Below are 18,449 nucleotides of genomic sequence, written 5' to 3'. Positions count from 1 at the left end.
ACACTTCATTAGTCTTCCACAGACAGTTAAGTTGGATGTTCTACTAAATGCTACTTATAAGCAATTGTTGCATTGAAAAGTCCTGAACTGTAACCTCATCTGTTCAATAAATAGCCTGTACCTGGGAAAAAATGTCATCTGTTTGAAACAGTTGAGGATTTGTTACACTGGCACTTGCTTTAGGACTAGAGGCCCACATGTGCAAAGTAGTTTCGGTTTTTCAATTCCTAGTTAGTAGAATCACATTTATAAATTTGCAGTTTCGTGAACTTTTTATTGATTTTTCGGTTTGATTTAGTAAATATTCATCCACATGGCATTCAAATGCAGTGTAGTTTTGTTTCAGTTGTTACACATCCAAAACATTTGTAACAAATCAAGAAAAACAAACCAAGATGTACCGGTTAAAACTTACTAAATTGAAGTATCAAGATACCTATTTGGAATAGAGTTGTAATAAGTGTGTTCAGAGTGCATTTGTGTTAAGATTAGAAACCTCTGAACTCAAGTTTTACTTTAAGGTCAAGTTGCTAAAGACTTTTATGAAGTTTCTTGCCGTTTAAAAAACTTGCATTTATTAGTTTTCTTGGTTAGATCATATCATACAGTTCTGTGTGAATATATATGAGGCGTATCATGTCTGTAATGGGAGGGATAATTACCTTCAGTACGCTAAAAGAAAATATGTTCCTATCTGTTTTACTATGCTGGCCATTTGCCTTTACTTTTATCATTATAGTTGACTAATGCTTAAGCCAGCCACCCAGTGTAGGCTGGCCCTTAAATGATAGATTAGGCTGCAGCCAAGGGTGGGACTGGGCCATACCTCAGAGCAACACAAGTACTGGGTGGCTAGCAAGAGCAGCAATCTGCCAGGGAAGAGAGAGGCACCAAGCACAGGGCTTGTAAAACAACACTGGAGCTCATGGAGTTTTTAGCTCCTGAGGTATGGATAGCACAAAGTTCCTGAAGCTGTAAGTGCAAAGGAAGCTGTGGTTCAGATTAACAGGTACTTAGTTAAAAAATATCAGAGAGGATTTTCTTTTTACATCTTTGGGAAAACCTGTTGAGTCATTCCCTATAATAAAGCAACATTTTCCGTTAGCTGGAACAAAATTAAAAAAAAAAAAATCTAAAATTTTCTCCATAAAGCAGACTAGGAAGGCAGGACTATCTGGAAGAAACAGAGGTCCTCATTATGTAAAATTGTATCTGACAGGAAAAGTTTAGAACTACCGGGCTTTGCATGCAAATTAGTTTTACTTCTGCACATGAGAGAATATAAACGCTTCACTTTCAGGAAACCTATGGAGCATTTGTGCTAAACACCCTGCATGCAATGGTCCCTATACATGCCTTTGAGTGCACTGTGCACCTGCAAACGCTTACAGGCACAGTAACAGTATATATCTGTTGATTTATATTTTTGGACTTCCCTTTCATGACTGTATTAGTCATCCACTAAGACCACATATAGTGTACCCTTTACAAAAGTCATTGTCCTAAAAGGATTTTGCAGGCAGAAAGGTAGCTGTTGCCCAAATCTTTTGCAGGACATAGACAAGTTAGAAGCCTGAAACAAATCTAAAGCCTGTCATAGAGACTTTGTACTGCTAAGAGTCCATTATCTCGTTATCTCAGATAAGCACATGACAACTTGTGACATGATAACCTGTAAAGAAACCTGCTGATTTATGTACCCCAGCACCCAACATACCTCTAGTTCCAGGGAAGTGTGGACCTGGAGGGTAGTGCTGTGCAAAACTGTAGGGGCTTCTTGATCATGCAAATGTACTTGCTTTCATGAAGAACTGATGAGCCATTGCTGCTCAGTGTTGCCTTATACATCCCTGTACATGCCTGTAGTAGGTTCAAAACTTCTAGGAAGGGCTAGTATTCTGTTTCCACACTGCAGCGATGAGCAGTGTGTGCCTCATTAAGAAAAGACTTTGAGATGTCAGGCTGACTGCACATGCGCAGTGTGTAGGTTCGTGGAGGCATACTTTACCCACTTTGGGGACAGTTTGAACTCACTGGGTATGTCCATGGTGACTCTGTCTTGTGTGCACCACAAGCCTTAAGTTCTTCTGTTGCATCCAACTTCTGGAGAATTTGCTCCACAGCTGCACATGGTGTGGGAGATGTGACATAGATTTCCAGCTGTACGCCACTTCTGTGCCTACTGCTGCCCCAGTAACTCCTGGGACAAAACTCCAGTAACAAAACTGGGACAGCCACAGGCACCAGCATCCCCAAATAAACCAAATTAATTGCCAAATTATCCAGCCAAAATTTCCAGGTAGAAAAAGAAAATGAATGTGTGGGAACACACACCAAGATGTCAGACCTGATGAAGGAGCAAGGGTGGCCAGCAGGCTCTTAGCTCAGCTGCACCTACTGCCACCCCATGTTAAGACAAAGAACTTAAGAGACATTTCTGTCGGGGATAGTGAACTAGAGCCCCCCAGTTCTATTTGCACTGTTCTCAGGGGTGAGCTTAGAAACAGCATGCAATGTACTGATATGTCCCAGTTGCTCTTAGAAGCACACTTAGAAACATGAGTAGTAAATGCATTTTGTAGTAAATGAGGCATTTTATTCACTTGTTGGTCTATAAAAAAGTAGGTAACTCATGTTTAGCTCTTCATAAAAAGTATTAGTAAAAATTTATAAGACAGTTATTGATTATTTATAAGTATACTCACAGTATAAAATATTCATGCTTTTCCAAGAACTGGGAAAACAAAGTAGGGCTTCTGCAAAGCATGGTAGATTTTTTAAAACCCCTTTTCACACAGCACAGACATGCCGTTTTGCCTTGCTTCCCTTTCCAAATTACTTCAGTTCCTCTAGTTTGTTGTTTTAGCTTACGTATTCATGCAGTACCACTGTGTCAAGGGCAAAATGGGATTATTTTTCTGCATAATAACATGAAGGCCTGCAAGTTGCCACTGGTGCACATCAGGACAAATGTTCTGGTATGTACTTACCTTCCTGGAATCACAATTGATGGAAAGTCTCTAGCTAGCACTGTTGCTGGCCACAAAGGCAATAACACAGTAATGAACCTTTAGGCTGACTGAATAAACCTTTCATACAATATTGCAGTCTTATTTACAATAATGGACAAGGAATAGCAATGATAGCTGACACTGTGAAACAGCGATCTAGTCTATCCTGAAAAATCTATGCTTATTGAAATGTTCCAAATACAAGTTATTGCTTTAGAATTTAAGATAGTGATGAGCCTCAGAAAACTGATTTTATCTCCCAGGTCTTTGGTAGTATTTCTGCTTCTTTTTGGATGAATCATTATATAAAATAAAAATAATATTTTTTTGTCTGTATTCTATTAAATAAGTTATGAGAGACTACCTGTCTTTTTGCATTCATAGTGGAAATGCTAAGACTTCAGTATGTGAGATGAAGACCTTATTAAATAAGAAATAGTAACGTGTAAGTTTGTGTGAGATGCTTCACATATACTTGGTCTTGAACACAAGCTGAATATTTCCTTTGAAAATCTGAGAGAAAAAAACCTCCTCTTTGGCTTATGAACTATTTTCAATAACACAGGATAAAAATTCTGAGACCATTCTTAAGTAGCAAGACCTTTGATTTTGGGATCAGGCCTTTACCCTCTTGAAACATGAGTGTAGTTAACCAAGCAATAAACCTCACCGTGGTAACACAATCATCAGCATTCCCAGCTATTCGCAAGTTTGCAGATACAGTGCTAGACAATAAGGTTTTTCCATCTTCCAAAAGGAAAAGGAAAAAGATATGCTAAAACCAAAGCTCATCTTAGAAATTCTGAAAAAAACAATAAACAATAAATTTTAAAATACATCCTCCATGTAATTATCAGATGGTTGGAGAACACATAATTCTTCAGATATTTAAAAATAATTCACTGTTACTTAGAAGAGGATGAGTCTTTCTCTACAAAGGGTATGAAAGAAGCTGAGTACCATGTCATTTACTGCCTTCTAAGAAACACAAAAAATATCTGGAACTGTGAAAATGGATTGGTCTTTTTCTATGTTTGGAAAACAGCACAGCGATCAAGAGTCTTTCCTGATAATAGTAGTAATACATTGTCCTATACTGAGAAGGGTTATCTGCAATTTCAAAATAGACATTTTAGTGGATTATATTACTGCTACTCTTTCCAGTTAGTAAAATGTGAAACACACGATTTCTAAGGTTGTATACTTTTAGAGTACTTAGTAGGAACAGCAATTTTGTTGGGGATAACCTAGCAAGATGAGTGCTATCCTTAGTTTTGGCCCAGGCTAGGGCAATTTTGTTGTAAATTCCACAAAAAGCATGAAAGGAAAACTTCTTGCTTGTTGATTTATTGAACTGTCCATTTCAATGCTTGGCACAAGGTTCCCACCTTCTGGATGTGTGCTAGGAGTCAGCAACCCTGATACCGCTGTCCAGGTTTTCAACAGTATGGTTTTATCTTGGCATTTCCTCCTTTCGGACAGTCTCAACTCAAGCAAGAAACTTTTTTATAATGATGATATCCTTGGCTTTGTAAGGAATGTATTACCTTCAGATTCAGCATCTTGCCTCCTAGCCTGAAGTTATTCTTCTGAGTCAAGTGGCTGAAACAAGAGGCTCCCTGTGGGTATATCAGGTGCTTCAGACCTTCTTTGCAGACTGTTTTATAATGCGAATGTACAAGCCGAAATAGTGCTCTTGCAGAGAATTCCTGACTCCTGAATTTCTACAGAGGTAGAGGGAACTAGAAGGAAAAATATTTTGATTACCAGTTAAAGAGAAGTCCATCGACTACCTTTTTTCTAAAGTCAGAGGTTCTGTCTTATTGGCATCACATTTTTCAAGCGTCCAGTGTTACAGTAAGACAAGGCATAGTCAGTTCTCAATTTCACAGAAGCAAAATTGTTGGGAAATGCATTGTTAATACCTGACCAGGAAGAGTTAGTCAATGTCTTCCTTCCCACTGAAATTTTTCTATGGACCCTCTGCATTCATTTCTGAATTCCTAATGTTTAGCAGCAAAGATGTATGCAGGATTTTTGATATCAATCCATGTAAAAGTTTAATTCACACCTGCTCTGTGTTTTGCCTGAGAGTCATTGATATGCAGACTTCTTTGGTATAAGTAGCTAAGCTTTTATTCTGAAACAAATATAATGTCACAAATAATTAAATGTGATTGATAAATCATAGAAATGAGAATGTGGTAATTGCCGCTTACCCTCTTTTTCAAATATTACGATACTCAAACAGATACAGGTTTTTTCCCCATGTCTATGGACTTCCTTTCACACACTGTGGATACCATCTCTGCTCAGAAATTAATCATCATATATCTGGAAAAGCTTCTAACATAGAGTTTAGACAACTGTAGTATGGAGAACTTTCCTGAAAGCCAGAAGCGGTTATACACTGAAGAAGTATTATTAACTTATTGTAAAATATTATATATAAATCCAGAAATGTACTTTCTAATTTTCCCTCCAAACTAAAGAAACTATATATTTTTCCAAACAAAAATTATTTATGGAGAATAATGTAAATAGCAAAGAAAAAAATTCTAGTTGCTGAAACTCAGGATTTCCAAAAGGAAAATGAGATGTAGAAATCAATTTTGTGTCTTAAATATTTTCTGTTTCACAAAGAAATCTATCAGAATGATGAACAGAGTTGCATTTCAATCTGGAAGTTAATCATATATGATAAATTAAGATTCACATGAGCTTTCTTTTTCTTTAAACTCAAAGCTACAAAGTTTCATTGAGAAGTGGATTTGAGCATTCTCTTGTTTTACTAGGCTCAAATTAGAGGATTATTTTCATGCTGGATGTATTTCTACGAGATCAGGGAAGAGAAAAAAAGGCTGTCTGCTTAACCACAGTGAAAAACAACTATAAAACTTGCAGAGAACTGTTAAATGCCATGCAACTGTTGTGACTAGCGGTTTAAATATTTTTTTAAAAAAAAGGAAAATAAAAGAATGCAAGACGGATTTTAGAAATGCTTTCAAATAGCCAATTCATTGGCTCAAAAAGGAAAAAACAGTTTAGCTGTATAGACTAACCATCATTATTTATATTATTTGAATTATGTAGCTGATCAATATCCAGCAGAATACACACTGAACAAACTTACAGTAGACTGAAGGAACCTGCTGTAGGAACATTTTGAGATACATAAGGTGGCTGCATCTGTAATGATTCCTGAGCATCACTCCAGACTCAGAAAGTTTCTCCCATTTACTTTTACAAGGTGGTTGTGAAGATTTCACTCACCTGATAGCCAGAAATACTCTGAACTCCATCTAAACTATTAACGGCCAATGTGCTGTGTGTCATGGGGTTAGTCAGACATGTCTTTCACCCTTCGATTTTCTAAGGAAGATGAGCCAAACTCATCTGATCTCGTCTCATAACATGGTGTCTTGATTCCTCACATACTCTTGACTTTTTCCTTTTTTGTGCCAGCTTGTTCTTTTTGAACATGGGTAAGCATAGCTACAGGCAGTATTTTCCATGGAATTTCATGAGTGGCTTGCACAGTGGCACTGATGTGCCCATATTTCCTACTGAAAATGATTTTTCTGTCTGTATTCCAGAGTCATACCTGCCTTCTTATTGGCCTTGCTACACCAAAGACTCAGTTCTTCTGTGATCGCAAGATCACCTTCCTCTTTTCTAGTATTTCCTCCGAATTAGTTCCCAATTTATAGCAGAATTTATTAATCACCAAGTAAATGACTTTTCATCTTGCACTGTGAACTTTCTCTACTTCTATTACTCAATCCTTAATGTTATCCAGACCCAATTTGACTCATTACTGAAAATATTTCTTAGTAGTATCTTATTGCCACATGTCAGTACCAGTTCTACTTCTTGTTTTGCAGTCAATAACAATAATGATAGGATCAGGATAAGTTCTTCAAGAAAGTTCACTAGTACTACAGTTCCACATACAACTGTATCTATTAGTTATTCTTTTATTTTCAAATCTGTGCACTTATATTCAGCTTTGCTAACAATTTCACATACGGCATATGGTTTAATAAAGACCACCTTTGGTAAATGTTATGATCAAGCTTTTAAATGCATCACTGAGGGTTTTTTTTTGTCCATAATGAAATAAAATGGGCCCTCCCAGTCAGTTTCCAGAAGAAAATACTACACTGCCAAAGAGGGATGCTGATGTAAGATTTCAGGGATTTATGGGCTTCCTAGACAGAGTTCTTGTTAGATCTGCTCTGTGATCAGCCTTTTGAGCAAGGACTGAAACAAGAACAGTGAAGGGAAATCCTTATTCAGCTACCAAGAACACATATCTTTTTAAAAAAAAAAAACCAACCTGCCAGCAGAACTAAAAATGCTAGAAGTATTGGCTGTATGGTGTGGTATAAGGAAAAGCTACACAAGAAGGAAGTACTTATAGAAAGTTCAAAAAACTCGGTAACGTTACCTTAGCTAGACCTCTAGAAATGAAATTATAAAACATCTCCTTCCAATTTCATATTAAAATTTTAACTGAAGAGACTCTCTCAACAGCCACCATGTGACTGTGTTGGGAAGTATCACAAATAAAAATATTCTGCACCAAGAATTTCATTTTTATTCATCTTCTGATAGCATTTGTCATACAAAAATAAAATACGCTTGTACTAGACGTAACTATAAACAACATTCCTTTTGTCACCTAGTAAGAAAGCAAAACCTGGGTATACTGGTGGCATGAGGTTCACTGTTGCATGCTCAACTGCAACCACATGTATCATTTTAAATGTATTGATATGGGTATAAAATCATATTATTTATAAGAGTCAGGAAGAAGTGGGGATTTATTGCTAATAACTAGAATGCATTTTTAAAGGATGCAGTTCTAAGCATGATTAAAATGAATGTAGGTAAACAACACAAATTTGCAAAACAAAATTCATCCTTAGCTTAAATCCCTTAAAACTGATGGAAGTACATGGGGGACAGATTAACCTATCAGGCTTATAATTCACTATTCTTAAAGGAAGTTCTCATTTAAATCCATTTCCCAAAACTGCTTTTCCACTAAGATCTTTGAAAAGAACTTAAGCACCCAAAGAACTTAATGACTAGGTTGAGCAGCAATTCAAGGAAGTCCTTAATAATAATAAAAGAATTAACCAGTGAGCTCTGTGCAAAGCAGTCTGTTAATCACCTTGTTACATTCTACCCTTCTTACTGGTTTTTATTAGCCTGGATTTTATAGCTCTGCTTATAGTTTTCTTAAAATAAATAAACCCCACGCACTTTAGTTAAGTTGTATAATAAGAGTCACAAGCTGACAGTAGATAACCATAACAAAGCAGGCTGAGAGTCTCTCCAGGAAACCCAGTGATTGCTTGTGAAGTGGTTCAGGAAGTACTTGGATATTTTGCTGTTTTATATGAAAACTGCGGGTGGTTTTGTGGGGTTTTTTTTAAAGAACAGTTCGTTTCTTTTTTTGACAGTAATTCAAATCCTTAAAAAAATTTGTGGCTATCAAAAATAATTTGATTTTTGAATGTTTCTAGAGGGTCTAACCAGATTTAATGTTCCAGTCTCACAGGCTTACCTTTGCTTCTGTGGACTGAACTCCCTGTAAATGGAAACCTGGGGCAGTCACATTAAAACTTGTTGCCTGGCCTCATGCAACTTTTCCCAATCCAACTATTAATACCTGGGGGCACGCTTTTTATTTTTCAGTGACATGTCAAAGTTTTGTGAAGAATGCACGCACTTTTTCTTAGAAAAAGCTAGTTTAAAAGGAGAAAGTCTTTCTGTTGAAGAAAAAATGCTAATAGAAAGTGCTTAAATAGTTCTACTGCCAGAGTCCTTTTGAATGTCCCCGATCTCAACTGTTCAAGAAGTGACAACTATAAAAGCTTTTTCAGTCATATTAACAGCCGTCTGATGTCACGTTGCCTTTCTCTATATCCATAAGACTTCCCTGGCAGTCCATGCTGCAACTTTTGCAGAGGGCTCCTGTCTAATGATACCACAAGTACTGAAAATGAAGATGTCTCTCCTCTGGTTCAGCACTCGTTCAGTTCTCTCTGGAGCAATGTCCCTAGTGTGGGGATCCACAGATCGAGGAATATGCTGCAAAATTTTGAGAGGATTCAGAGAAAAACTGTGATACCAATTAGAACTGAGAAACAAGTGCTGCATTGACTTGTAACACAATATGTTTAATTTATCAAAGAGAAGGTTAAAGACCTACCCAGCTGCAACCTTAAAATGCATCTAATATGGCAACAAAAATATTGCAGAAGGAATTTTAAAACAGCAAGCAAAGCTACTGGAAGACTCAAGGATTGGAATCTAGATTACAAATCTAGATTGCAAGCAAGCTACAAAGTCATGACTATGAACATGTTAAAAAGTATTGTGGTAGCTTCTCTGCTTTCAAACCAAGTTTTGATCTTTTAACAAATTTGTGCTCTATTTCAACCGTAACTATTGTATTTAAAACAGAAGATAGCTATAGAAAATGCTGGTTTATGCACTGGAACCAATGAGATGACTACAGTGGTCCCTTCTGTTCTTAAAAGCTATGATTTTCCAAATGCCGTTTTCTCTAACACTGTACAATCACAATGCAGTAATTTGTCTGATTTATTTTTTCTGTCTTCTGTTATGTTTTGTTTGCTTTGTTGGCTTCGCATTTTTTTGTTCCTTTTCTTTTTTGTTTTGTTTTTTTTTGTTTCTTTCTTTCTTTTACTCCAGGAATTGGCCAAGGGGTTCCAGTGGTGGCCCTTATTGTGGAAGGAGGTCCCAATGTTATCTCCATTGTTCTGGAGTACCTGCGAGACACTCCTCCTGTACCAGTTGTGATATGCGATGGCAGTGGCCGGGCATCTGACATCCTTGCCTTTGGTCACAAATACTCTGAAGAAGGAGGGTAAGTTATTTCCTAGTATGGGTTCTTTCTCCATCCACAAGTTAAATTTTGTGATAAAACAGAGCCCAGGAAATCATTATCAATATAGTGCAAAAGCAATACCTTCCTTACATGGCTGTTTCCATCATCAATATGATTGAAATACTGAAAATATCCAGAGCCAAAAAAAAAATGGTGAGAGGGAGTTAAAGCAGCACTAAGGAAAGTCTGCAGAATATAACAGAGGTGTAGAAACTGTATCATGGAGTTACTTGCCATGACATATAACACATTGTTAAGTACAGTGCATAGTATCTTGCAGTTGCAGTTCAAGGGATTCAGTCAAAGGGCACAGGGACTTATTTTCACTGGCTTAGATATGCTATGTCATTATGATACAGGTTTTATTTAGCACTACATGTTCATATCAGCTAGTTTATATTTGACTTGCTTATTGGGCATGATTCTGCACACTCACCTATATTCACACATCACTGCCTGTACAACATTCTATTTGCACTGTGCCACCTTTCTTTGCAAACTCAAGGTGAGGCAAGGATTGTGTTTAGCTTTTATTAGACAGGATTCAAGTGTTTTTCTGTTGAATCAGGCTGTAAGCATGCTTTGCATGTTCCAAAATGCATATTATTACTGGATGCCTGAATCTTTAATATTCTTTCTGCTTCTCCTCTACCCCCAAAAATAGCTAAACAACCATAGAATCACAGAACAGTTGAGTTTGGAAGGGACCTCTGGAGGTCACCTGGTCCAACCTGCTCAAGCAGGGCCACATAGAGCCAGCTGCCCAGGTCCATGCCCAAATGGGTTTTGAATACCTCAAAGGATGGAGGCTCCACAACCTCTCTGGGCAACCTGTCCAAGTGCTCAGCTACCCACACAGTAAAAAAAAAAAAAAAGTTGTTTCCTGATGTTCAGAGGGAACCTTCTGTGTTTGACTTGTGCCTGTTGTCTCTGGCCCTGTCACTGGGCACCACTGAAGAGTATGGCTCCCTCTTCTTTGCTTCCTCCCTTCAGGCATTTATATACATTGATGAGATCCTTTCCAAGCCTTGTCTGCTTTGGGCTGAACAGTCCCAGATCCCTCAGCCTTTCCTCGTGGGTGAGGTGATCCAGTGGCCCATTGCTGCTCCAGTATGTGCATGTCTCTCTTGCACTGGGAAACCCAGTACTGGGCACAAGACTCCAGATGTGTCCTCACCAGCACTGAGGAGAGCAGAAAGATCGCCTGTCTCACCCTGCTGGCAGCACTCCTTCTAATGCAGCCCCGGATACCATTATCCTTTGCTGTTGCAATAGCACATCACCGGATCATGTTCAACTTGGTGTCCACTAGGACCTCCAGGTCCTTTTCTGCAAATCATCTGTCCTGCTGGAAGGCCCTCAGCATGTACTGGTAAATGAGGTTGTTCCTCCCCAGGTGTAGGACTTTGTAGTTCCCCTTGTTGAACTTCATGAGGTTCCCATCAGCCCATTTCTCCAGCCTGTCAAGCTCCATCTGCCAGAGGGCAGCATGAGTTTTGGATCATCAGCACACTTGCAGAAGGTACACTCAGCCCCATCTTCTACAGCATTAATAAGGATGTTAAGCAGTACTGGGCCCAGGGTTAGTCCTTGAAATACACCACTAGTTCCTGGCCTCCAAGTAGACTTCATACCACTGATCACAACCCTCTGGGCCCAGCCATTCAGCCAGTTTTTAATTCACCTCACTGTCTGCTCCTCCAGCCCATACTTCAACAGCTTGCCTATGGGCATCTTAAGGGAGACAGCATCAAAGGCCTTACTGAAGTCTACTTAGGCAATATCCACTGCTTGCCCCTCATCTACCAAACCTGTCATTTCATCACAGAAGGTGGTCAGGTTGTCAGGCATGACCTCCCTTTGGTGAATCCATGATGATTACTCCTGATCGTCTTCATGTCCTTCATGTTCCTGGATTAGCTGCTCCATCACCTCCCCAGGCATCAAGGTGAGGCTGACCAGCATGTAGTTCCCTCGGTCCTCCTTCTTGCTCTTCTGGAAGACGGGATGGATTGCTTTTCTCTAGTCCTCAGGCAATTCCTCCAGTTGTCACAATTGTTCAAAAATTATGGGGTGGCCTTGCAATGATATCAGCCAGCTCCATCAGCAACTGTGCATGCATCCCATCAGGGCCCATGGACTTATGTCTATTTAGTTTAAGTATTCCCTGATCTGATCCTTTTCCAGCAAGGGTGCGACTGCCTTCCTCTGGACTTTCCCCCTTGGTCTCTGGGGACTGGAATTGAAGGGACATTCAGTACTTCAGCCTTTTCCATGTCCTGTGTCACCAGGTCCCCTTCCTCATTCATTGAGCTTGGAGGAGGTGATACTTGAATATTAACCAGCTTTTCTGGGCCCCTCTTCCCTCTTGGTCTTATCACATAGGACTTTTCCAAGCAGTTCCCCAAAAATACCAAATTCTTCTCTTCTCAAGTCCAGAGCAGTGATCTTGCTTTTTGCCCTCTCTTGTCTCAGAATCCTGAACTCCACTATCTCATCATCACTGCAGCCAACACTGCCTTTGACCTTCACATCCCCATTGAGTCCATTTGTTGGTGAGTATGAGGCCCAGAAGAGCACCTCTCCTCATTGGCTGCTCTGTCACTTGGGTCAGAAAGTTCCTATCAATGTGCTCCAGGAACCTCCAGGATTGCTTATGCCCTGCTATGTTGTCCCTCCAGTAGATATCACAGTGGTTAAAATTCTCCATAAAGATGAGCACCTCTAAACATCGGGCTGCTCCCAGCTGTCTGTAGAGGGCCTCATCCATTTGTTCTTCCTGGTCATGCAGCCTATAGCAGACACCCACTATAATGCCACCCTTGCCTGTCTTCTTTTTAATCCTAACCCATAAATTCTCAGTTGGTTTATCATCCATTCCCCGCCAGAGCACCATACACTCCAGCTGTTCTCACATAGAGGGTAACTCCAAGTCCTCATCCTCCCAGTCTGGCTTTCCTAAGAACTTGTATCTCTCCATTGCAACACCTCCAGTCATGGGCACCATCCCACCATGCCTTTGTGGTCCCAACAAGATGGTAGCTTTGCAACGGCACACAGATCTAACTCATTATGTTTCTTCCCCATGCTATGCACATTAGTGTACAGGCACTTTAGAAAGGCACCCCAGCATACTGATTTCCCAGGAGGAGCTTTGGGGATTTGTCTATAATGGTGGCCTGTAGGCACTTCCTTGCTTGCATAAAAAGGATGGAGGTGAGCCCACTTAAGCCCCATTTTGTTGATTTTGTGATCCCTTCCCATCACATTACTCCAGGCTCTTTGCTTATCAAACCCTGCACTCCTACAGGGCTGCTGGTTACTCTCTCCCTCCCACAGCATTCCTACTTTAAAGACCTTATTACCATGTCGGCCATTGCAGCAAATGTAACTTTGCCCTGCTTAGTGAAGTGGATCCCATCTCTCACAAGGGGACACTGACCTGCAAACAGGGTCCCATGATCATAGAACCCAGAACTCTGTCACCAACACCAGCCCTGCAGCCAGCTATTGACCTATGTTATCATCAGTGCCTTCCTTTCCCCATCCTTTCCTCTGACCAGCAAGACTGAGGAGACCTGGGCCTCCATGCCCTTGACTCTGCTCCCAGAGCTCTGTAGTCACATTTGATACTCTCCAGATTTCCCATTGCAGTATCATTAGTGACCATATGGAAGAGCAGCAGTAGGGTAGTAGTCAGATGGTCAGACAAGCTTTGGCAGTCTCTCCACAATATGCCAGTTCTGGGCCCCAGCAGACAGCAAACTCTTGATAGGTCAGGTCAACAGATGAGTGCGTCTGTACCCTGGAGCAAGGAGTTGTCCATTATAATCACTCACTGTTTCTTCCTGGTGGTCTTGCGTGGGTTAGGGTCAGGTGGCACAGATCCTTTGCTTGAAGACACATGTGGCTTCTCTTCAACTTTGATGAAAGTGAACCTGTTTTGTAGTTGTAAGCCATTAGGTGGGGCAGGAGCCTTACTCTTCATGCCAGCCGTCACCAGCTTTCATCCTTTGCCTTCTCCAGCAGTTGCACTTACCTAAATACTAGATACAGATACTGCCTGCAACTCTGTTGCAGTTGGGGTCCTGGGTTCTTCAAGCTGTGGCATCTCAGCAGAGATCCTGTCTATCTCCTTTTCATCTTCTCTGATGCTGCGTAGCTTGTTCACTTTCCTCCTTAACTACTGTGTTTGGTGGCACAGCTGCTCCAAGACAGCAGACCTGCAGGAAAGAAGACCATCTCTCCTGACAGCATAGACCTTGCAGCCTGGGACTTGGAAAGCTGCATCTGTTTTATATTCAGGTTTATGCGTCTGGGATAGACTTGAATGTGTCAGGTTTCATGTGAGTCTTTGAGAAGTTGTTTCAGTGGTTTCAGTGACTTCAGTGTTAACACATCTAACATTATCCTACTCAAACATTTTTTATTCCTTTGTTTGCTATGAACCTTTTCCATTTTCCATCTACCTTCTCTGTATTCTGATGTCATCATGAAAAAGCATATAGCAAGAAGAGCATGAATGCAATTTATTTCCATATATAAAGGAGGCTTAAAAGAAAATGGAGAAAGATGTTTTACAAGAGCTGGTAATGACAGGACAAGGGGGAATGGAATGGCTTTATATTGAAAAAGGATAGCTTCAGACTGGGAATAAGGAAGAAATTCAGTATGATGAGGGTGGTCTAGTGGAAAGTGTCCCTGCCCATGGCAGGGGGCTGAACTAGGTGACCTTTAAAGGTCCCTTCTAACCCAAACCACTCTGTAATTCTATGGTTCTATTTCATCATCACAAACTCCTGCCTGTAAAAAAGGCAAGCGATAGAATCACTAGAGGCAGAACAAGCAAGTCATTTCTTCCTTGAGACACTCAAGTCTGGCTCTGTGAAAGCTATTATCCTCCCTTCCAATGGATCTTCTTTCTGTGGTGATGCCATTCCAGGTAGTACTTGAAATATTATCAAATAGCATAATTTCCCACCCCCTCCCCCCACTCCTCCACCTGTTCACCTTGCACTAAATAGAATGCACAAACCATGAAGTTTATAAAGCTAACTTAGTGGGAATTTCTGTGTTTCCCCCTGCTTCAGAAAACATCAGCCTGAAATTCAATGATATTTTTAAAAACATGAATGAAACACCAATATTATTTATATTCATAAAAATATTTTACCCAAATACATTAGATTTCAGATACAAATTGGGTAATTTTCCCCCTCTAACCTACTTTTGAATAGTGCTTAGGAATATGAGGACAATACTGAATCATTGGCATGTTGACTGAATTCAGGTACTAGCTTTTTCTTCTGGATGGAAATCTAAGTAGATTATACAAAACAGTGTCTATTAGACTCAAAATTAATGTAGCACATCCAAATCATGTGCTAATTTAATTCTGCAGTCCATTGTGCAATCAGACTATAAAGTCAAAAACCTATTTTAATTCTGGCTGCTGGCTGTAAATCAGAGTCTTCTCCAAGATACAGCCTATCTTTCAACTGCTGGGCACCAGGTAGTTGATCTAAATTATTAAAAATCCGCATAATTCATGGCAGCAACAGACACAGCACTTGCATGTTGGTACTATCATGCTGGTTTTTCAGTGTCTTAAATTCTCACTCACTGCAGACCAGTATGGATTCATTTTCTGCATATATGAATGCATGTATATGTGCACTAAGCACTGCTGTGGGTTTTTACGTTTATTTGAAAGTTTGTTTCCAGTGGGAAAAGAACTATGTCTGGAGGTGGAGGACAAAATATGGCTCTCTGCTTGAGTTTTGATCAGTGTCGCTCCAATCCATCCACTCAAAGAGATCCTTAAAGAGTGTTAGACAGTTGCATGTCTGCCCAACAGGTCCTTTTGTATTGGGTTTCACAGAATTGTGATGTGCCTGCATTCCCTCTTCATTATTTATACTTCCCAACTGATTTCACATAACAGAAAAAGGAATTATTTTTTTCTATTAATTACAAAGGTGCAGTGCCCCTTTGCAGTGTCCATGTATGTGTACCCTTGAAAAGACAAGAGACAAGAAGCTTGAATCTGCATTATTTTAAGGACTGATTATGGGCTTTCCCCTTGAAAAGGCAGACATTTCACTCACCTAGGGCAGTCTTTGGGTGCATACTGCAACTCTAAGCAACACTTCACTGAGCTGCAGTGGAATGAGACTGCCAACACAATGCAAGAGAGCTGTGCTTGCCCTGCCTTGCAGGAGGTGCTGCCTGCAACTGTGGGATGTACCAAGAATAGGTCAAAAGGAATTGTGAAGCGTAAGAAGTAAGGATGTTTTTGGAGTTACATCAGTTTTGACGCCTCAGTACCTCATCTCTCTCCTTGAAATTCCAGGGGGAAGGCAAGGCAGATATGCAGTTTTCCCCTGAGCTGAGATTTCAGCATTATGAATATCAGATACACAGAATTAATGCAGGTGGGGGTTTTAAGTTTTCTGTAACTTTAATATCAGGCAGTACGTACTGTCTTGGTCTGAAAAGTCTTGAACAGAGTATTAAGAACGTGCAAGGTGGCTACCTTACACTACAAGCAAATAAAATTCTCAGTTGTACGCTGAGTAAGTTCCCAGTACCTTTTACATCTTAATGACAAACAAGCTGTGTACACAGGATAACTTAAATGAGAAGACAGCTTAACTGCAAGCTTTCCCATGTGATGAATTGGAAGAATTATTTGGCTGCTCATCACTGTTGGCCCTAATTTAAAGGTCAGGTTCTCCAGGCTCTGAAGCACTTGATTTCTCATTTACTTAAAAGCTGAAAATGTGTTAAACAGCATTGAGGGGTAAGAACATAAGATCAGTCACAAACACCCAAATTTAGCCTGTATGAATCCCTAAAGTGAATATCCTAGTTGTTAATAACTTTCTTCCATATAAAGCCAAAGTATTTTTGACTGTATAATCAAGGATGCCTACTCATTTCATTGTCTTGTATCAAAGCACAAGCTGGAAGTAAAACAACTGTAAACTGCAACTATTTTTAGGATCATTCAGTAGCTTTTAATCCTCAGAGAGCTAGTTTTTTTAATTAGATGCTGAATTTAAAATGAGAAAAAGTAAACACTGGGTTAAAAGTGTGTCATTTCTTAGACAAACATTTCCTTACAGAACAGGAAGTGGTTTGCAATATTTGAGTGAAGTCTCCAAGCTGACTTTATAGTATATTAACTACTCCATCAGTTCTACTTCTGCAAGCATGGGACCCTTATGGAGTTTAGTTCAATGCCATAAAAATTTACTTTTTGCCTAATGTTCACAAGGAGACACAAAACATTATCTATGCTTTAAATAAGCATCCTCATATGAGAATCATTGAAGATTGCCTTTGGATTGATCTGTCTCTGCAACCACTGTGGCATAGTTTTTAGGTTTCATAAATGAAATATATTACTTAAATCTCTTTTTTTTCTAATAGGGAAAATATAGAGATGCTCCACTTTGAGCAAAAGGAGTCATAATTTAGCCCATATGAACCCCTAAGTGAATATCCTAATTGTTAATAACTCTCATCCATATAAAGCTGAAGTATTGCTAACTGTATAATCGAGGATACCTTCTCATTTCATTGTCTTTTATCAAAGCACAAGCTGGAAGTAAAAGAACCGTAAACTGCAACTATTATATATCGTAGGTACGATATGAGTTTTCTGTATCCCCCATGGTGTCTACAATGTAGTGGGGGATCATGGGTCCTATCACATCTGAATTATTTTGTAAGATCATTCTTACATTACATATTTTGATATAATTACTTTTCTCTTGTAACAAGGTACTTTGCAAATCAAAAGCTGGATAGAAGGCCATTTCTTTGTTGAAATACAATCATCCCTCTTTTGGTGTAGGGACAGCCATTTAATAAACATAGTCATGGAAAAATGGTGTAGAAGAATGACCACCAGTGAAGACCTGCAAATAAAGCTGATTCCTCATAAAAGCACCCAAAAATCATCTTTATTTGAATAAAACAAAGGAATAATTACATTTATTTTCTGTATTTTCTCATAACAATGCTATTCAAAATGTGTGAATTTTAAAAAGTATGACAACTTTCAGTCTGTCCCACAGAGTTGCACAACTGTGTCTTATCTGTAATTCCACTGGAAAAAAATATCAGCAGAGCCTCTGGACATGTTTCTTATATATGATATGATTGTCTAAAGTGCAAATCATAATTACAGAGAAAATCCCCTAAGCTTCCCGTAAAGGAGGGCAGGGAATAATTTTCACATCACACTGATACTTTACGGATATATTTTCTTTATCCTGAATAAAAAGAATAATTTAAAAAAAAAGAATTCACAAATGAAAAGTTAGAAACACATTATGTGCAGTTCTTTGAATGGAGAGTTTCATTTAAAGAACTTCAAAGCATTTTGATAACAAGAGGTTTAAAAAATACTATAATGAACATGCATTTTGAAATTGGGTAAGAGCAAAATCTTTATAAATGTCTAGCACATTGTACAACTCCAATATTAAACATCTCTGGAGAAA

At 39.2% G+C, this 18,449-nt stretch overlaps 1 protein-coding gene across 1 annotated transcript in view; it reads left to right on the top strand.

Moving 5' to 3' along the window:
• TRPM3 (transient receptor potential cation channel subfamily M member 3) overlaps positions 1-18,449 on the top strand; it is a 286,208-nt gene that overhangs the window by 171,884 nt on the left and 95,875 nt on the right. The window contains exon 7 of the mRNA XM_056325516.1: positions 9,741-9,915. Coding sequence (XP_056181491.1) covers positions 9,741-9,915 — 175 coding nt within the window. The remainder of the gene's footprint in view (positions 1-9,740; positions 9,916-18,449) is intronic.

Source organism: Falco biarmicus, chromosome Z (genome assembly GCF_023638135.1).
Source record: "Falco biarmicus isolate bFalBia1 chromosome Z, bFalBia1.pri, whole genome shotgun sequence".
Classification (NCBI taxonomy): domain Eukaryota; kingdom Metazoa; phylum Chordata; class Aves; order Falconiformes; family Falconidae; genus Falco; species Falco biarmicus.
This window is presented reverse-complemented; position numbering and strand designations above follow the sequence as displayed.